Raw genomic sequence first — 21989 nt, 5'->3', positions numbered from 1 at the left:
AAGAAATAAATGGATATACCTTGGCTAAACAATAAGAAAGGATAACATGTAGTAGCCTATACATATCCAAAGGATGTAAACACCAGGTGATGAGAAGAATTACTGAAGATGAAACAAAGGGTACATAAGTGGAAGTAATAGGATGAAACCAGTAATACAAACTTAAGAATGAACAAGGACAAAACTTCCTGCAGTGAATCAGAATGCGGAACAAGTCCTCCAAAGAGGTGGAAATCTAGTCATAGTTCACACGTAAAGTCAACCTGAAAATGCCATCAGAAAAATCAGCCCTACACTGGCAAAAAGACATCTTTGAAGAAATGACATGTTTTCACCCTGGCCATCTAGATTTTGATACTTCAGTATTTAAATGATATTAAATTGTCACAATCCATGCATATTAGTCTGTATGTTAAAAACATAAACAGTTATGGGAAAAGGAGGAATATGAAAAGTATGAAAAAGCAAGGAAAGAGATTTACTATTAACAGACTGAATCTTACTATATTGGATAGTTTTGTATTTATAACCTGCATTTTATCAGCCATCTGAGACTAACAGATTCCATCAGACGCAGACTTCAGCTTACCTTTGATGTTTTTAGATACATTTTAAAACCACAAATTAACTTCAGTTTTACAAGGATAGTTGCTTCTTCACCACTCACCTGCTCCACTCCGTCTAGTGCTCATTTCTGCAACGTAGGTCCACTCATTTGTATTGGCGTCATAGCATTCTACCGAACTAAGGCACTGACGTGACGCCCCATCGTAGCCACCAACAGCATACAGTTTGCCTAGAAAGGGCAACCAACAGACACCTACCAATTTCTAATGCACATAGACTATCCTGGTACACAGGTTGAAGAGAAGTCATTCTCTGAAGGTACATTGTTCTCTCTCAGGTATTTACCAGTACCTGTTGTCAATCAGTTACTGAGTTTCTATTTTGTAATTAGTTTAACATAATACACTATAGTTCTTGTCAAGTTTAGGATGTAAAGGCAGACAGTGTCTAACAAGAACAACGTGAGTCAAAAGATTTTAAATTGCCTAGCTGAAATACAATGGTACTTTACCCTGGTTTTAATTAAAAACTGTTCAAAAGCAAGCTAAGTCAAGTCCAACATTGGGAGCTCAAAAATAGGCCTCTTAGAAAGTTCAGAGGAAAGCTACTTGTACAGTCTGCATTTTCAGAATAGAAATAGAAGTTAAAACACACACCTAAAACTGTTTCAAGGCCCACGAGCCAGCCCAGGTCCGCATTGTGCAAGCAACATCCAGGCTGTTCACCACCAAGCTGACTCACAAGTCAACACTTTTCCTGGCACTGTCCTTGAGATCATCCCCAGCGTGCAACCAGCACAGTCAGCCACAGATAACAGAGTTTACAACACTGCAGTGCTATAGCACTAAAAACCAATTCACAAGGTCATAGCTTCTCTAGCTTTGCTGGCATGGGTAACCTAGAGCATGCACGCTTAGCAAGCTTTTCCTCAGTTGGCCTCAGGCACAAGTGAAGCTCTGAAAAAAAATTAAAACAACTATACTAAAAGCTGGTCAAAACCAAGTAGAATTATTACCTATTGTTTGTACCATTTGAATTACAAGGTTGAGCAAAAATACAAATCTGAAGCACGTTTTCAAAAGCGAGAAAAAAAAAAAATTGCATTGCCTCCCCTATTCTTTTTAATATCATTTGTCAACTTACCTCCAACAACACCTACACCAACACTACTTCTTCTTGTGTTCATTGGAGCTACATGAAACCATTCATTAGTCTTCAAGTTGTAAACTTCGACTGATGATAAACCTATGAAGACAATATAACATTATTTTCTCTATAAATCTAGGTGCAACACACTGTCTACCTTCTGGAAAATTCTTCATATCTGAAAATTCAAATTATTTAATTTTAAGGACTGCTAATTACTGTGCAAAAGGCACAACTGATGTCCTTTAGGTAGCAAATTTCAGTCAACCCATTCTTGGTGTCTGAAAGTGGGCAAATTAATAAAAGCTTTCGTGCAACTCCGAAAAATTACTCCCTGGATTTTTTTCTTTCTTGTTAATTAAGTCACAATGTGCTCTCCTACATAAGCTTCAATAATCGTTATTAAGGAAGAGGATCTTCTCTGCTTAAATGGCTTGATGTATCTGTGAACAGAATGAATAGTGTATGTCCAAAGCCTTCCCACAAGTCAGAGAAAGCTGTTTGTAATCCTATTTACAGTACTACGTGAAAACACAGAGGGATATTTCATATGCAAACAGGATAAGAGGTAATTTTTCTGCTCACATCTCCCACAAGTTAAGGACTCTGACTACAAAAAGAATACTGAAAGGGAACTTGTCAAAGTTTCACTAGTCACTGAGCCTAAACTCTTTGACAGGAGTGAACAGTCCACTGTTCAGGTAGAAAGACATGACCACTAAAGCAGATTCCACACCAGGCTGCCCTCATGCTTGGTGCCATCACAGCTACCAGGAAAGAGATAATCAAATTTGATACGATTATGTCAAGATTAGTTGAAGCTAATCAGCAGTGTATAAAGGCAAAAATACCTGTACTCCCATCAAATCCTCCCACAGCATAAAGAAGGCCATTTAATACAGCTGCTCCCAGTGTGCTTCTCCTGTCTTGCATATTGGCAACGCTTGTCCACTGGTCCTTCACCGGATCATAGGAATCTACTGTGCGAACTCTCAAAGAACCATTGAAACCACCAACAGCATAAACCATGCCTCCCATGTACACCATTCCTAGAGCAGGGAAACAGGGAGGAAAGATGAGTGGTTTAGTCTCTTTGTCAATTAATTTTATCCCATTCTGTCCTAAGGATGCAGATACACAATTTACAGTACTATACTACCAGGCTTTTGACAGTATCCTAGAGCCATGCTTCATTCAGATTAAGCACTAGAAATTCTGACACTTTTTGTTACTAATAGCTCACACTTCTGAACATCGTGCTTGCTGAATTTCTTCTTGCTGAGGTATCTCGGTTGCTTTAAGATCACATTTTCACATTTTTGGTATTGATTTGTCACTTCTTCACATTTTTCATCCCATTTAATAATAATACGGTATTTTAATAGTAAAATTACTCATTGTTATAATGCAGTAATACTTAAATTTATTTATCCTCTGCATCTATGGGAGGTAATAAAGCAGTTTTTTCTAGAGATTACAAACTTAAGCACAACTTAAGATCAAGTTATCAAACTTGTATTGTTCCAGATCAGCAAGTAATTAGAATTTTAAGGATGATCACTGAAGTCAAGGCTTAGCACTTTCCAGATAAATATTTTAAGTACTGTTTGAAAGAACATACAATACTTTATACAGACGCCTAATTCTGAAGCATTACCAACCGCAACAAAAAATGAGGTATCATTTACCTGCTCTACATCTTCTGGAAGGCAATTCAGCCACCTGATGCCAGCGTTCTTCTTTAAAATCATAGCATTCAACACTGCGAATTGCCTTTGGTGCCTGTCCTCCAACTACCATCATCAACTAAAAGGGAGACAATCTTTTTAAAATTATTTGCATATATGAGAGAACCTGAGAGATCAAAAAAGTGTCAAAAAATAAAACAAGCTTCTGTACAAGAAATAATTAAAGGATGCTTCTCCTAAATAAGAAATTTGAATCTTGCAAACCAGGCAAAAATAATTTTTTTTTGAAAAACACATGCAATTTGTAATCATTGTGTCCAGAGGAAATATCTGAACTGGAAAACCAGGAAGCAATTAGAGTCCAGATAGAGCTTCCATGAATAGGGTGGATCCTGCTGATTCTTCACATCCTACTCTGACCTCAAGTATGAGAACTCAACATCTATGGTGTTCAATGGAACATTCCCTTTGAGAGAAATGTACTAAATCTGCTGAATGGAACCTCTTATTCCATTACTGCAGTTGCCATAATAGCACTATGAGGATAAACTTCTTTATTTCATAGGGAATAAGATAATAACAGATGTTCGTTCCATTTTCTTCTTCTAAAATGAACAAAAGACTACATTTACCTAAAAATGAATAAATGCCCCCACTCAGACGCATCAGTCTTTGTTAGGATTTTGTTGTTTCAAAGAAACAGGCTTACTTCCGCTGTAACACCAGGACTACAATTGTATATTTCTTATATTTCTCAAATGCTGAAGATGGGAGACTAAAACATCTATATCACAAGTAGTATGGAGTATAAAGCTAGTCACTTGTTACATTTTTGTAATAAACAATTTTACGGGAATACCCCAAGTGACAGTCATCTCCTCATGAAATCAGTTAAAATAGAGTTTGAAGAAATAAGTACATTGGAAAAATAACAGTCTTACTTTTGGAAGGCTAGCAGGTGTTCTCAGTTTCGTTCGAGTGCTTTTCATCAATGCTCGTTGCTCAGTTGGCAGCAAGTGATACTTCATCGCTTCAATGAGGTAATCTTTACAAGCACTGCTGTTCTTAACCAATATTTCTTCTTCAACTCTCTGTTTATTAATAGAAGTTTAACAAGGTCTGAGCATGTTAAGGAAGTGAAACACAAATAATCTGAAATGTAATAAAGTCTGTGTTATATCACACAAATGCAGATTACTCTGATTTTTTTAGATTGTAGTTTAACTAGTTAGACATGAATTTATGTGATGGCAATATGCAGTCACTGCAAAAAAAGTTTGTTCTCTTCATTAGTGAGTAGAAGAAAAAGTTAGGCAAGGCAAATTATTTCCTCACAATCAAGCACATTTATTGACTTTTCAAATACAGAGTACAGAACACACTAAGGTGTGAGTGGGGAAAATAATTTAACAAACTAGTAGACAACCTCACAACAATAAAAAAACCACAACAGCAAAAGAAAACACGAAAACCCACAAAAGCAAAAAAAAAAAAAAAACCACACCAAAAAAAACCCAAAACAACCCACATGAAGTGGAAGGAATTAACAGCACAAACCCAGAATTTCTAAAACAAACATCTACCAGACTGCTACTATACCTACTAACCCATGCTAATAGCGAACTGGTATTTTGATCTTAAATATTTGACCCGACACCTGAATATTCAAATGATCTTATAAAAGTTGAAAAAATGTATTATATCTGAACCAGCTAAGGAACTGTTTCCTTTATCAGCAAGTCCTAACTAACTTAGACAATAGATTCAATTCTGAAATTTAAAATTACAAAGTGTTGTATTAAATATCATCTTAAAAATGAAACCTAACCTGATCCCAGCTAATTAAATCATTCAAATTACTATTGTAGCATGACAAGTAGCCAGCCAAACAGATAAATGACTTATACAGGATATCTGCTATGTGGCAATCCTTCCTTTGACTCTGTGTGTGTGTGCGTGCATGTACATGTGTAATGGTGGCTGGCTGGTTATTTCTACTTTCAGTGACACACTACATTACACTGTTTAAATTTAGAATTATCCATCTGGCATTAAAAAAAGAAACTGGAATGTTCACATGCAGAAGAATTAGTATTCCTTTTTTGCTTACCTGAACTAAATATTCGCGGGAAAGCAAAGGCAGCCGAACATGCTCCATCAGGCGTGCCATTAGCTCCTGCCTGACATCTTTGTCATGGTTAACCCACGCTATCACTGCTTCAAATACCTTCCAGGAAACAAACAAATGCAAGTCCCTTTGACTTACAAATTCAGTAGTATGAAAATAGCAGTATGCCTCCAAAAAACAGTTTTTGCTTATACTAAAATTCCTAACGTGAAAAAAGACGACAGCAGTTACAGCTCCCATTAGTTCTATATTTACCCACTACAAAATTCTGAAGATGCAGTAGCCAGTCTCTTTTTACATCACCCCTCTACTGGCGTTTCAAGAATACCTGCACTACATCAACAAAATGCACACAATAATTTCATTGATGCTGAAAATCCAATAAAACTAGGTAAACAAACAACACAGCAGCAGGGATATTACAATCCTCATACTTTTCTTCCTTTCTTGGAAAATTGACCTGTCACATCATAATTCAAATGACTTGTCATCACTGAGTCTTATGGGAAGAGAACTCAAGCCTAGTTTCTCCTCTATTGCACAGCAGCTTGTCATGCACTAGAACATTAAAACCTTAATTATAATCCACAGAAGCAGCATCACATGTATCAAAATCAAAGTGATAAAACTGGACCTTCAGGGTATTTTGGGAACAGCAACATGACTTCGCTAATTGTGGTTTAAGCAGATAGTTCTTAGATTCAAAGTTTCAAAAGTTTTTAACACGAAACACTACCTAGCCATACAAATCAGTATTCAAACATGCTTTTGAATACAATTTAGCCTCTTTTGAACAGAGGTGTTAGTACAACTATATGCTCCTTGGAAAAAAGAAAACAAACATATTTTAAATTGATCACAACTGGATTAAAAAATGAATACTTCTACAACTTGTAAACCATCAGAGGTTCAAAGAGATGCACTGGGCTCAGTGAAGATCAGAGAGTTTCAAAAATGGCTTTAACAGAAGGAGATCTACCTAAAGGTGAACCAACACATATATTTAAAGTCAAGTGTGGTTACACCAAGCTACCCAGCCATCTCCTTTGCAACCCACATTTCTTCAGTCAGGGTAGACAGCCCACATACACATACAGAGCTTTAATACTTTTGTGAGACTGCTGATGTTTAAGTTAGTACCTGGCATACACTTCCTCTTCAAACTACTATTTTTGAGCTATTTATCCCTTGGTAAACCAAACTGCTGTGTATGTGACTCACAGCATGTGTCCTGTTTGTTCTGCTAAAACATAAGAAGCGTTTTCCATTTAATTTTGTTTCAATTTTTTCAAACAACAAATGGTTATGTGATTTAATAGTGTTTTAGGATTTTTAAGAGTTGAGAATAATTTTCAACATCAGACTGACAACACTTGGGAAAAATCGTCAACAGTTTTGGGAAAAATCCTTTAACCATGAGGACAATACATGCCTAACTTCACTGAGGAAACAACGCATCCAAACAAGTGCACAAGTGCAGTAAGAGCAATTCACTCTCTCACCCCAAAGAATAAAAAGAATACTGGGACACAGGTGGTCTTACCTTCTCTTCTGAGGCAATTGTGAGCTTGTCACTGGATATAAGACTGCACACCTGCTCGACACCAAGATTGAGGTATTCTTCACTAAGAACGACATCAGAAAAGTGCTGTTCTGTTTGGAGGAAAAGCAATACCCTAACTTACAGTGGCATCCCACAATAAGCATTGAAGCAGCAGAGGAAAAATTGAGAAAACAAGTCAATACGTCTGCTATTTTGTCATATATAGAAGCGATACCTTAACTTAAAATATCTTCTATAGGTTAAAGCCTGGTCTCACAAGCGGCTTTTGTATTTAAAGATTCTTAAAAATAATTGAAGTACTAAAACACATAATACTAAAAGTAGCGCAATCATAGAAATTTAACATTTTCAGCATTGGCTCATCTCAGCACTTGTCGTTGACAATTACTTAAATCTCATTTTGCTATCTTTGTACACACAAACACAGCAAAAAAGATCACAGAAAAAGTATATGCCCTCTGTGCTGTTGACAAACGTTTTAAATGTGCAGTTCAATATGAACAATGGCTGATGCATTAGAACTAACCAGAAGTTTGGCAGTCTAATATAGGTCAAATCAAACAACAGGTCTGGTTACTGTTGCATCTCTCAGAGCTTCTCCAAGGTCATAAAAATATTACATAGCACAATATCTACAACAAGTAAAAGATGTGTAGTTTTTCCTCAAGTGCTTTGTTTGTTTGTGGGGTCTTTGGTGGTTGGTTGGTTTTGGATTTGGGGTTTTTTTTTATGGTTGGTTGGTTGTGGGGTTTTTTTGGGGTTTTTTTTGTTTGCTTGTTTTTAAATGCCTCAAAGTAAACAAAACTGATAAAAATCAATGCTTTAGTTGTAGAATGAGACATTTTAACATAGAGCTTGTATCTTTATAATTTTGTCATTCAGTTATTCAGTTGTTCTCTCGCTTTCCTAAGATTGCTTTTTAAGCCATTCAGTTGCATAAAAAGCAGCTCCATCCACTTAAAGGTTATTCTCCCCCTCTTCAGTCATCCTTAACAGAAGTTAGAAGGAAGAACTGTTAATGGGAATTTAAGAATCCACTCAAAATTAGACCAAGTAAAGAAAGGTCATAAAGTATATTCAAACTAAAGAACTTTATAAAGCCTTCTCTAGTGCTACTATAGTTAAGAATCCATGCTTGACAAACTGCCTTAATATGTTTAAAAAAAAAAAAAAAAAAAAAAGTTAAAGAATGCTGAATCCTTAGAGATCAAATAGTCTTTAAATTTTTCAGGTCGACTTTGCAGGGTACAACAGCTTTTATTGCACTAAACTAAAGATTAGAGAGCATAAAAAGGTAAATCCAACACAGTATAATTCATGTCCTTTATCTAGTTCAGCATCTTGTTCCTTGAACCAGGCAGCACAAATTGCTTCAGACAAAAGTCCAGGGATATGTATGAAATGTATGATGATAAAAGCTCCTCCCATAAAGGTCTTACTATAACCATGGAAGATGAGAGAATGGTAGCCAGAAGGATGATATCTTACCATAACCACATTTTACTAAACAATAAGTTTAGTAAGATACAATCCAGTCCCCTTGAATCCTGGTAAATTCTTTAACACCTTACTGTAGTAATAATGCCACAGTCTCATTGAACAAAAAGGCCCACATCTAAATTTAACACCCAGTTTACCATTGAAAGGTTTTCATGGAATATCCTGAATACAATGATAGGGAAAGCTGAAACCTTTCTACTGAAAATCATTAATTATTCTATACTCCTTTTAGCCTTCATCTCTGTTTTAAGTAGACAGTCCTTGCCTTTTCAGTCCCTCATCCTACCAGCCTTTTGATTCATGCAATCATTACTACTTGTCCCTTCAATCCTGCAGCATTCTTGTATTATGGATGTGTAGTATTTTCTGCCATATTCCAGGCAATGGGAGAGAAAGGATGAGGAGAAATACTACTGATTTTTAAAACACCACCATTACTTTTCCACTCCTTACAAATTTTTGTCTGGTTGCTTTAAGACTACAAATACGCAGGGTCTTAAGCTGAAGTAGAATTTTCCAAGGTACAATTACTGAAATAAGTATCTGATTAATTTTACTATTTGCATATGGCAAATAGAAATTGGGAAATGTAATTTGCATGAATTAGTTTTATGATAAATTCCAAATTTCAAGTGACAGTGTCACAAAACAGCATGCCTGACTGTACTCAGAAGCTGAGTTAGGAAGAAGCATGATCCAGGTCTCAAACAAATCTGAAGTTCAGAAGACTTGTTCATTTTCCCCCAAGAAAGCTGATCCAATGGGATACACTTTGTAAACTAGAAATACCCACTTGATTTTACAGGCTTATATACAAAAGCCTTGCTTTTTAAAAGTTGATTTAGCTTTATGACATGCTCTAAATAGGAAAAGACCCAGCCTCTAAACCAGAAAAGTAGAAGCTGAGAATTTTCACAATGAACATGATGCTGTCTCCTGTTTTCATACTAGGAAGAGAACTGTAAAAGAAAATCTGGAAAAAAAAAACAGACAGTACTTCAACAAAAGCTAAGGCTATTTTACTGGATGTCAGACTCTGTGCTTAAAATATAAAACAAGGCACATGGCCAAGATAAGAAAGAAGAGTGAAAAAAGGACATATTAAAACAAACTTCTCATTCAGTAGCTACAGGCTCAGGTTCTCAAGCAATACCCAGAAATAAATCTTCAGCTGAATGAATTACAGGAAAATAAAAAAAAAGAGACAAATAGGAGAGTAGATTGCTATCTAAATTTTAGTCATCAAAAAAAGAGATGAGGTGAAATAACTTGTATCTTAAAAATCAGATCTCTTGTTGCCAAGGAGACCATCTTACACTGATTGATAGATAACCTTTTGGCAGAGGCCAATTGAAATTAGAGCTAAATGGATTATTCAAAACAATTAGAAACTGAAAAAGAACAAGGGAGTGCAAAAACACCAAATAAATCTGCCAACAGCAATTTATCTAAAGCTGGTCAAGTGCTGAAGACAGATGGCATTCTTTTATTATATATAAAAATAATGTTTATGAAATTCAAACTTTTTGCTTCCTTTTAACAAGAAGGACATCAACTTCTTTAAAATAATATTATTCAGTACTAAGACTTCCAAAAATCCCACTTAGATTCTCTTTTTCCAATAAATATGAGAGAAAAATAGTATTGGTGGTGCATGTATTTTTTTGCCTCCTGAGTTAGGATTTAAATTATCCAATATTATTGCTCACATCCTGAAAGCTTCAAGAATCTGGAGATATTAACATCAAATATCATGAAACTTATGACACGATTAAATATTTCATGCAACTGTCTCCTGCAAAATCTCAAATTAGCTTGGTTTGTCTCATTAGGTAATATACTTCTTTCTTCATTAACAGCTCCTAAATAAGCAAAAAGATAGAACTATATGGCTGGAAGTTTTCATAAGTAAACAAAATACCTTTTTTTCCCTCCCCCCCCAAGTCAGAATTTTCCACATAGTGTGAAACTTTGCCAAATTCATACTGGAATCCTGCACTGCTTGTTGCCACTTCACCCAGATACTGAAGCCAGCTGGCAGCCTGGAAACAAGCCGCAGAGCTGCAGAGACTTAGCTCCCCAAGTCCCGCTTCCTAAGCAAGTAGGATTCTACTTCTTTATTATCAAAACTAAAATCTGCCTTTAAAAAAAAATCCCTTCCATTTTAGGACATTTCTAAAATATCTGTTCCAATTGCATATGAAAAACAGATTTTCACGTTTTCACAACCAATAGAGACAGTTTCTATTTGAATAGCTGAAGATCTGTCCTTGTCTGCCCTGTACCAGTAGGATGGGACTTCAGGGACAAACTAAAAGGACAAAAGGAAGTTCTTAACAACACGAGAGGAGCTAGTAACAAAATGTTTTCATGTATAATAAATGATGCCAGCATGGAGAGCAAAGGAAGACAATAAGAGCTGTTAAAAGTACTGGTTTTTGGTATTTTGCATCATGAGTCTGGAGACGTGTTCGACATACACACAGCAGCAGTAAGTGCTTGACCTACCTCTTCTACCTGAAAGGCACAAGGTCTAGCTGGTCATAAAGATACTGTCACTAACTTTTTATTTTTCAGTTACATAGGAAGAAACACTACATCCGAAATCTGCACAGGACATTTTATGCTATAAGCAATTGTCATTAATTCAAACACTATTTCGTTTATTTATATATCTACAGTCAGAGCTTCTCTGGCTGAACTGCCTTTACTAAACGGAATAAACAAATACAGAAGCAAAGGTCTGTTGAAGTTCTGTGAGGTTTAAAACCTTTCAGAGAACCATGATGGCCAAAAATGAGAGACTGTAACCCCTCCTCTCTTTTATGTATTATGACTGTGGTTGTTGTCAGTGTTTGTGTATGACATTCAAGACTTCCTAAATTTCTGTTCCATCATTAACATGCCTCAGTCATTTTCTAAGATTTTTCTAAGGTGTTCTGGCAGCTGTTAATATCCATTTCCAGAAATCTTTTTAACATTTCCTGCACTTTCAGAAGTCTTCTTGCAAAGATTTCCCAAAGCCACATTATACGAAAAACATGACCAGAGCTTATCAGTGTCAGAGGTTGCAGCTGGAAAAAGGGTGAAATCCCCATATTCCCTAGATCTTTTTATAACAGTAATCCAATGTATACTAGTGTGTGAAACAAAATATCACAATGAAATATATCAAGTCTCCTAAGTGTCTTTTGTCTGGTTGAGGCCAAGTACTTCCATTACACAAACCAGATAATGATTACGTAGCTTCTTTCTGAACTGATAACCTCTTGTTTTAGAGCAATGCAGAGCATGGGAGCTTGGAGAGATCTAAGCCCTGTGTTCACTTAAAGGAACAATGAGAATTTCTCAAACAGATGAAACAAAAATATTTAGGAAGAATTAGATTTTTAAACTATTGCTTTAATTCACAATGTCATATTGTGGGTTTTTCTGGCTCGAGACAAAGGTCTCTGCTAATGGCCTAACATAAGTCACTGGTGAAGCAGAAACCACAGCCTTATCACAGAGGGACAGGTACAAGCTCTGCCAGTCAGAGAACCAGCAGAAGCTGAAGATTACAGAATCCTTTTTTTTAAACAAACAAAAAAAAAAAACGGATTTACTTGTCACTTTTATGCTTAAATAACTTCTTTTGAGAACACCATGAAATTCATAGCAGCCAGGGTAACAGAAGCATAGCAACAGACGTTGCTACTCAGAATAGAATCGTAAGAACGATTCTGCTAACTACATCCTTTCAATCTCATGCATACAAATGTACACGAGAATAGTCTACAGAAGACATACATGGTTCTGAGTCTAGTTAGTGCTCAAAGTTTTAAATTCAGAGCACCAAACCAAGAACGCTGCACCCCACAGTTAAGTACAACACCTCAATCCCTGCTTCACAGTACATGCTAAGGTTCCATAAAAAAAGTTTCTTCGGCATCTCATCAGTGCAATGCTAAAAGCCAAGAAGGTTTGCCATGTAAAGCTGGTCCTCAAAAGACACTTCTTCCACAAATTATCCAATGTTTCCAAAGGCTGCATTGGTCTATACGGTGAGTGGAAGTACATTATTATTCTTCTTCGGTTGCAATTAAGAAATATCAAGGCCTAAGCACTGAGCAAGTGCCTCTCTAGTCCAAGATGGCATACCCCTCTTCACCAAAAGGCTTTACCTATTTATCTTCACGTTGTACGTAACCTTGCTGTCATTGTCTATTACCAGAAGTATCTTCCTGCCTCTTTTTCCTAAATATAAAATAGCAAGCATAATAAAATAAAGACTAGAACTTAAACATCCAAAGGCTTTTGATTGTCTCTTGCAGGGAAATATTTTCACTGCTTTTTCAATCTAATAATCCTCTTCTGTACTCATTCTGGTTTCTGCAGCCTTAATCCCAAAATGTCAGCTCCTGGGAGACTGTCTCTCTGTGACACAAGGCCAAATTCTGAAATGGCAAAGCCACTCGTCTTTGGCTCAGAATTTTGAGACAATTTCAGTCATAAGAAAAAGCCTCGACAATGTACCAAGAGTTATTCAAGAAAAGAACAGGGGGGAAAAGAGGCTATGATGGCTGAGATACAGGCAGTAAGAAGCTTGAAAATTCAAGAGGAAAAACACTGACCTGGAAAGGTATATGATACTCTTTTGGATTGGATATTATATTACTCAAAGACAATAAGACTTAATTAAAACATTTTGCATAACAGTCCAAACACAGTTATCACAAAGTCATTCAGTCACATACATGCAAACTTCTCCGGTAACATATGCATTACAAAAGCTAGCACTTTCAAAACCAACCTGAATAGCTTTTGAATTTTTTTTTAATTGATATATAAATAGTTTGAATACAATTTCACTAGACTAAACTCTAAGTATGGCTGATTTGTAAACCTCAGTTTCATACTTAAGACAGTAACCAAGGATTCTACTGACAGACATCTAATCATATGAGTTTGCTGCGGTTTTGTTTTTTTCCTGAAGCATCCATTCTTGATAGAGATACTACAATCTCCTGGAAGTGGAAACAAAAGATCTGTACTAGAAAACACATTTTCTAGGAATTAAGGCAACCGAAAGCATTCATCAAAATCCTATTTAGACCTTGTAAAGGTCTAAAATTACTCAAGGCAATAAAAAGCTTATTATTTGGACCTACATATATGCATTGAAGCACTTAGTGCTCTATTTCAGGAAAATCTTCAGTTTCTAACTCTGTACTAATTCTTAATGATGCTAATTTGTCACTGTATATTTTAGAAAAGTTATGAAAAGCAGCACAATCCTATGGGGGTTTTTTTGTCTGCAGTCTTATCAGAGTATTTCATTTTTAATTCTCTTTTCTGTATTGCTCTTGTACTAAGCCTGACAGAGTGCTAGGGATTAAGGAAAGCAGCGCAGAGAGTGCAATATAATGAAATAGCTCACAGCCTGACTATGCACAGCATATTTATCTCAAGAGTAAGAACAGAGTGTGGGTTGCTTTAAAATTTGCCACACAGATACAGCAAAAACACAGTAAGAGTTGAGCTGGCAGCTCGTGGTATGGGCCAGCAGGACGCCAAGAATACAATGACAAAAATGGAAGCATAGACAAGGAAAGTGGTTTCTGGAGGAATTTGACAGAAATGGAAAGCAGTTTGATTTTGGAGGAGAGAGAAGGTTAGTTCAAAGCATGAAAGTAGTAGAGAGAGAGATGAAATAAAAATTCAAGTGAGGGCAATTCTGCTGATCTGGAAGTGCCAAGGATGAGAGGTTGGAATTTCATCCAGGAGGAAAAGGAATATTGCATGATCAGAAAAATTACCTTAGCAAACAGAGAGGAAGTCATGGCAAAGATAGATTTACATTGCAGCAAAAGGGAAACATGACATGAAGTAGATTTGGTAGGGAGAGAAGAAACAAAATAGAGGAACACGCAACTGAGCAGGTGAGAGAAAATAGCAGAGGAGAGTTGAAGTTGTGAAGTTTATGAACCTGAATGACTCGTAAAACGCTGAAGTCACCAGTGACAGAGGCAGACAAGGAGAAGGGAAAGAAGATTAGATGGAAAGCAATTCAGTTTTGCTGAACCTGAAGTAAAAGTGAAACATCCAAGAGACACTGAAGAGACAGTGACAGATCAGGGGTGGGGCAGACAGTGTAAGCTGCACACCTGGGAGTCACTCTCAGCCTCTGGCAACCCGCCACTTCTGAATTTCCAAACAAATTTGTCCTACTCGCTGAATATTCACTGCCAAAGCTCTAATCAAAATGTGCTACTTCTCTGGCTAGTAAGTTAAACCCTATAAAAGCAGTTAGTTGTTTTGGTTTTAGTTTTCACTACAAAAAAAGCAACCATTAAAAAGTAATTCCTCAGTGCAATGTCTTGGATCGACTCCAACACCAAGACCCTGAGGCGCTCTACATATAAAAGAACAGTGAGATCATTGCCACTCGAACAAATTGAAAGCTTTAGTTTTGGTCTCAGTGTTATGCTACAAACTTTAAAACTTACACAATGTTTTGTTTACTTTTTAGTAACCTACATTATGCAACCTGTCTTGGCATCAAGAGCAGTCAAACAAGATTTTAATCTCTTATGTTAAAAATTACCAATTTAGTAATACTTGATCTGAAAATACATTTATATCAGTTTCCAAGAGTAGAAAATGCATTTGGAATATAAAAGAAAATTTTTAAAAAAGGATTTCAGCCTTCACAGAATTATAGAAATGTAAGCTAGAAGGAACTTCAAATCATCTAGTTTTGCTCACGGGAGTGATTTAGATCAACCCAAATCAGAAGTTAGCCTAACCAGTTTATTTACAGCTGCCTAACAGTGGAGAGTCCATGACTTCCACAGACAGCTTGCCTGATCTGTGTTACTTTTACAGTTCAATTTTACCTTAATATATGAAATCACTTTAAAAATACCTCACGAATTAATCTTACTCATTCTCAGTCATTTTTACGCAGAGGAAGATTTGTATTCCTTCTCATCCTCCTAGTCTCCTAGTTTCTTGACTGAAAGGATGTTCTTCTCTCGTAGCCTTTGTCATAGGTCAGTCTGTTTTCTTAATACGTTAATGTTAAACACCCTTGGATTCACTTCAGCCTGTTTGCATCTGTCTTAAAGTTTTGTTCAGCATTTTTCCACCTGAGGCCTTACCAGCATCAAGAAAAAGAGAATAATTATTCTCCCTTGTCAACCACCTACAACACTAGTGTTACTTTACCACAGAGTTGCTTTTTCATTCACAACAGCAAGCAAAATGAGAACCTAATTTTCAAAAATGTCAAGCTTTGTCATGAGCCAGTCCTCTTACAGATATCAATGGCATAGTCTTAAAATTAAGTATTTCATGAACATTTTTTTCAGAAAAAAAAAAAATGAGAGATAATCCAATGGCAAGTGCTCCTTACAAGGAAAGTAGAATTTTGTTGGCTGAGCTATATGGCTAGTTACAAGATGCACCTCTATTCACTTTGTGTCAAGATAGAAGAATGAGACTATATCAGGGGTGTCAAACTCATTTTCACCAGGGGGCACATCAGCTTCACAATTGCCTTCAAAGGGCCAAATGTAATTTTAGGACCATATAAAAGTAGCTACTCCTAAAATTACTCCTAAAAATGCATTACAGTCCTAAAATTACATTCAGCCCTTTGAAGGCACCGTGAGGCTGACGTGGCCCCTGGTGAAAATGAGTTCAACACCTCTGGACTAAAGGTACCCTTTACAGTACGAAATGTCAACTCTTGGGCTAGATGAGTAGGATTTCCAAAAGACAAGTTGATAACACAATACTCATGGTGTGTTTAGTGCTTCTTAGCCAGTGCAGTACAGGGGCTACAGATAGCTCCACGCCCTCAGCCTGCATCTTTTTTGTTACACCATGTACTTCCTATAGACTTTGGCTTGTGGCAGAATTGCCAGAATTATAACTCTTCTCTCCTGATTTCCTCCTCTAAGTGATGGTGCAAAATTTTAAGTCAGCAAGTTAGGTTTTTTTTCTGGATTACAAATTGCCTGGACCCTGTATGGCACTGATAGGCCATGAAGATGCTGCGCCTTTTTTATTATTATAACTATGTTCCAGCCAGAATACTATTTCTCTTAAAGACATTCATATCAAATGCATTCTTTGTCAGAAGATACATGTCTGCAATATCCTGGATAAAATTCTGTTTTCCTTGGCGGGCATTGAGTGGGCATGGAACCCTGTGTGTGCCCACGCACACAGATCTCAAGCTATATGCTATAATAATGATAACTTGCCTGCATATGTGTTGGCCTTGTTCAAGAGATCTGTGCATGCATGCATGTCAGCAAAAGCACGAATTCCCAAGCAGTTAATCGGATGAAGCTGGGATTCCAAAAATTCACAGCAAGTCCTTTTCACATCCTGCAGTTGCAAGAGACCAGCTGCTGGTAGCAAGACCTGAAAGGAGCAACACGTAGTTAATACTCCAATTCGATTCTGAGCTTATACAAAAGTATTCTCAATATTAACAAAGAAAACAAAATAATCCATAAAAAAAAAAAATACTAAAAGAGAGACAAAAATTTCAGCACTATGCAACTAAAGAACTTAAACCCCAACATGATTTACCGCCCGGCAAATAGCATTTAAGATCTAAAATAACAAGCAACAATCTCTGTCACCGTGTTCACTGGGAAATCATTCCATAGATTAAATTCTTACACTTCATGTAAACTCTTCACAATATTCTTTCACAAGTTCACTTTTTACTGTTACCAACACTCCATAACTACATCTCACTTCCAAACCTTCAGCTTTAGATATTTCTTTAAATCAAAGTTTTCTAGACCATGATAGAATATGTAAATCTTGTTTGTATGCAAGCACTGCACATTGTACCATTTTTTAGCATCAATAATAAGCATCTTTATGTAACTGATTCCAGTAAGGATTCAATTCAATTTCCAAAGAAGTCTGTGACCTTCACTGAAGAATGACAATTCAGGAATTTAAAAATCTGAGCATATAATATATTCTATAACTCATTAAAAATCCATATCAATAACCAATTAGTGTAAATAAAGCAAGCAAAAAGTAAAGAAGAACTGAAAAAAAACTGTATGACACACATTTTGGTTGCTTAGTAAAACTTAAACATAAGATTTAGGTGAACTATAAATGTGCCTTTGAGCGAAATTCTATACTGCTATCTATAATTTCTTCTTCAAAATATTTTCATTTTCTGTGCCTTTGACAGTTATTTTAATGAGACTTCTATTATAGAACATTCAAGTGTGAAATCAATGTTAGCTTGCTTCTTCAGGGAATGACAACAGGCAATATTTTTACATGGAAGCCTTGCAACTAGTCGCTTACATCTAGAGAAAATATATACTATAGGGCTGCATCAATAAGCAAACAAAACAAATATCAAAGGTAACAACTGCACTACTCTTGTTAATGTTTGCTTTTCATTTGGGTAGAATTAAAGAGAACCAAACAAGAAGGAAACTGGAAAAAAAGAGCTGGTAGAGTAAAACAATTTAGAAACCTGTCTAACACTTACTACATGAAAGCTGTAGAATATACTTCTACTTTATTGCTCTATGGAAGAAATTTTAATCTTAGTAACTGTCTGTAGAATCAAGTATTTAGTATCATCTCTGTAAGCATCTATTTGCTTTATAAAAAGCTACTGTTATTGCTTACACTTCAGGCTTTTTTCTTGAAATAAAACTAACTGTTATGGCCCAAAATAAACCGAAAAGGACTTCAGGCAATACAACATTGTATAGCTGATGTCTGCTTTCAACTTCATTTTTTGGTCCTGCTTCTGCTATTTATGGCTGTTCCTCTCCCCCAGCCTGCCATATATGAAGCCGGCTTGAAAACCCTCTTTCTGTTCATCAAGATATTAATCTCTAATTTGAAGCAATAATCCACTATAGCCTCTGTTTTACACATTTGACTACCAATGTAGAGAGCAAAAAAGAAGGATCATATATTTAAAAGAGTTTGCTTTGAATATCAACTGTTAATTAAAGAGAAATAAAGGAAAAACACAAATTTGATTGCACTGAGATACAGAGTCTGCTGCTAAGCAAAATAACTAAAAAACTAGATTAAATGGAGAAGATCTGTATGTAATAGGCACAACCGTCAGATGAAGACACACAATTCAAAACAAATTTAGTAAGCTTAAAGGTTACAAGCGACAAGGTTAAAACAGTAAAGTGAACTCATTTTATTTTAGCATATGTTTATGAAAATGTGAAGGAAATATTAGTAACACAACTTCTATTACTAGAACTACAATATATTTAGTTACAACAGCGAGTAGACAAATCATTTGATAGTGAATTCTAGGATAAGATATGATCATGAAATTACATATCAAGAATCAGGGCTAGAAATCTAATAGAAGTATTTATGCACATAACTTGCCCCAATGAAGCAAAGACTTCACACCTGCTTACAAATTCAGGAATTAATTCAAATAAAGTTCTAGATAATTTTAGGCACGTTATCAGTATAGCTGAGCAAATAACTCTGCGAGCAATCCTTGACTGCTTGAAAGGATTCAGTAGAAAAATATGTAAAATCATCACCAAATCAGTAAAAGAAATGGAAAGGTGACATTTGAGAATGGTATGCAGAAAAGAATTGATGATTTGTATGCACAGTCACGCTGAGACTTGCTCACTGGTATGAATACCAAAACAATGTTACAAAATCACTCTTCATTATGGAAAATTTACATCAGTTCTTAAATCATTGTAATTGAGTTTGTAAAGTTACAGATTTCAATATGTTTTAGTTATTAGACACGAAGACATTTAAATCTATATTCATGTGCATTCTGCTACTATTATAAAAGGAAAAGAGAGGCAAAGTGCATCAAATTTATCCCAATGAAATTGTATCTTGGGCTTTGGTTACTAGGCAACAAGAACTGTGATAACATCTAGCTATTTCCATTTGTACCTATAGAACTGTTAGCCTGGAAGCTGTAACAACCTGCATTTAAAAATACAGTTTCATCGCAGACACATTTAGACTGCTCAACCGAGGGACAGAACTACATAGGAAAAAAACAACCAAACAAAAAAACCCCACCAACCACACCAAATGCAACCTCCTCTCAAATTCATAAAGAAAGACTACATTAAAACTGCAGTGCAGATTAAGTTTAACTGCTGCTGACTCTAAACTGGTAGGTTATAGCTCAGATTTATTTCCAAAAACAGCCAGCAGAGGGTATCCTAACTTTCCTTTAAAGAAATACTTTAATATGCAGACTGCTTCGTACTGCAAGAAATTCAGAAGGGGAGGGGGGAAATCATCTCCAGTTGCTTCTTCTATGAAAACGTATCCTCATCACAGTGGTTGTTGTTTTCATAATCAACAAAACTGAAGAGATTATTATTACAGATCGCAAGAAAGAAATTACGTATTCTCTTTTGATGTCAAAGTCATGGTGATGAATCTTGGAATGACTACTACATTTCCTAGAGCAGAGCATTTAACCCTTACAAGTCTTTGAAGACTATTTCCTAGTTATCTCCTCCTGGTTTTCCATTCTATAGTGACACTCCTATTCCCAAAGCTGTGTACACCCACCATGCAGAACACACCTTTCCAATCTCACTGAGACAAAGAGGAATGAGATCGGGTAAAAGTATTTTAAAATCCACCTACAGGATCACCTGCAGAGTCAGGAGGGATCCACTTAAGGCCCTGAACTTGGATCCCTGTTTTCACTGGGGTAGATTCAAGCCCTTCAAAATAACTCAGCTAAATTGTCAACACATAGTTGAGGCTGCTGCCCTCTCTGGTGGCCATTCAGATACATGCCAGGCGCCCAGTGACGACTGAGGGTTATGATGTTGCTTGCAGCTTTTCTCCCTTTTTTATTTTTTTGACCCCAGACAGCATCATGGCTCTGTTCACCCTAATGCAGCTGGACATATTTACCTCACACGACCAAAGTATATATGCATTCAGGTCTGCACCTCTCCAGTTACGTGTGAGCCATTAGCTCACAAGGAACATGTTCACAACATTCTCATGGAGATACAGTTTGCATGACTGACCCAAGCCCTACCACACAAGAAAGCTAAGAAGAGATGAGCAAGGGCAATGAATTCAGGGAAGAAATGTAAGGCACTAGCACCAAATAGTGTAGAGAAAGCAACAACACAAGGAGGACTGGAGGGGAACCTTTGTTTTAGACATATGGCTGTACCAGTGAGTCATCAGGTTGTGTAAACAGCCTTCCCTAGACAATTATTACAGTGCAATGTCTTCCCCAGGTAGCCAGACCAGTGGGGTGAGAGGTGCATTTGTGACTCAACCCAACATAAAGTATAAAAACTGAACAACCATCAGAAGGAGCTTGAGCTGGCTTTAGCCCACATTTCCCTTCCTGGTGAACTGAGGATGCCCAACATCCTGACAGAGACCAGTAATGTAAATCATGGTTGCATGATGATCCAAGTGTAAACTGCAACTGCAATATCGTATTTGTGTTGTGATTTCAGTATATTGCTGTATCATCTCTCTGGTAAATCAAAACATAGCACTATGTAACACCAGGTATCTTCAAATAAGTAAACTTTATATCAAACATTAAACTCTCTTCATGGACTATCTAGAAGAAGTGGGTCAGAGAAGCTGCCCTGGAGTGCCTCCACACGAGACAAGGAAGTCCATCCTACCCAAAGGGTGCTGGATGACCTAATGGGCATCCCTTTTTATACTATCATGGCACAAAGAAGGGAAGAATGAAATCAAAGGAATGGTCAAAGATCATCCAAATTATCCTATTTTTTTTATTCTCATCTAAACGCATCTGTGCTGTAATTAAAACTGTGGTTTCTAACTGAAATGTAGCCCATATTCCAGTGAAATCATTCAGCACTGCATTGAAATTACGCTATTTGGGAGTATGCATACAAAACCATTAAAATAGATACAAATATTTTAACACTTGCATCTGTAGGATAAAATAGAGAAGTTCCAGTTTTGGAAAATTGAACCCTTCTAGCATTTCTATATGGACAAGATGTGCAAGTGCACTTTTCCCATGTTTAAATACAGACAAATCAAATGCTTCACTGGATTTAGAGATGTGCATGACCTGCGAGTTTAGAACATAATGCCATGTATTTCATAAAGTGTACCTTTGGGGTATTTAACACCCATGGCTTTATATGCTAGTGTGAAAACTTGGATGTATCAACACATCTTTTAGTTTAATGAGCCACATTCAATTAAAAGCCAGGTGTAGGTGGCAGTTTTATAATATCAGAGGAAGGAATCAGCCTGCTAACCAAGATACAGTCCCATTCCTTCACATTCCCTTAGTACTAGCCACAAATTGGTAGAGCACTTTCAGGTGAAAACAAGAAAACAGTCATGATCATGTAATATTTTGAAT

General features: G+C 36.4%; 1 protein-coding gene across 4 annotated transcripts in view; it reads right to left on the bottom strand.

Annotated features, from left to right (window-relative positions):
• Positions 1 to 21989, bottom strand: part of KLHL2 (kelch like family member 2) — a 57242-nt gene that overhangs the window by 5752 nt on the left and 29501 nt on the right. For 3 of the 4 annotated variants that reach the window (XM_082050506.1, XM_082050509.1, XM_082050508.1), the window contains exons 5-12: positions 16846 to 17008; positions 7073 to 7182; positions 5512 to 5628; positions 4343 to 4492; positions 3402 to 3519; positions 2565 to 2762; positions 1711 to 1812; positions 668 to 796 (exon numbers count right to left, since the gene is read on the bottom strand). In XM_082050506.1, coding sequence (XP_081906632.1) covers positions 668 to 796; positions 1711 to 1812; positions 2565 to 2762; positions 3402 to 3519; positions 4343 to 4492; positions 5512 to 5628; positions 7073 to 7182; positions 16846 to 17008 — 1087 coding nt within the window. The remainder of the gene's footprint in view (positions 1 to 667; positions 797 to 1710; positions 1813 to 2564; positions 2763 to 3401; positions 3520 to 4342; positions 4493 to 5511; positions 5629 to 7072; positions 7183 to 16845; positions 17009 to 21989) is intronic. The other variant, XM_082050507.1, reaches the window with a different exon arrangement.

This window comes from Streptopelia decaocto (assembly GCF_964273445.1).
Source record: "Streptopelia decaocto genome assembly, chromosome: 4".
In the NCBI taxonomy this organism is placed as follows: Eukaryota; Metazoa; Chordata; class Aves; order Columbiformes; family Columbidae; genus Streptopelia; species Streptopelia decaocto.
The sequence above is the reverse complement of the archived record's forward strand: the minus strand, read 5'-3'. Positions and strand labels throughout refer to the sequence as shown.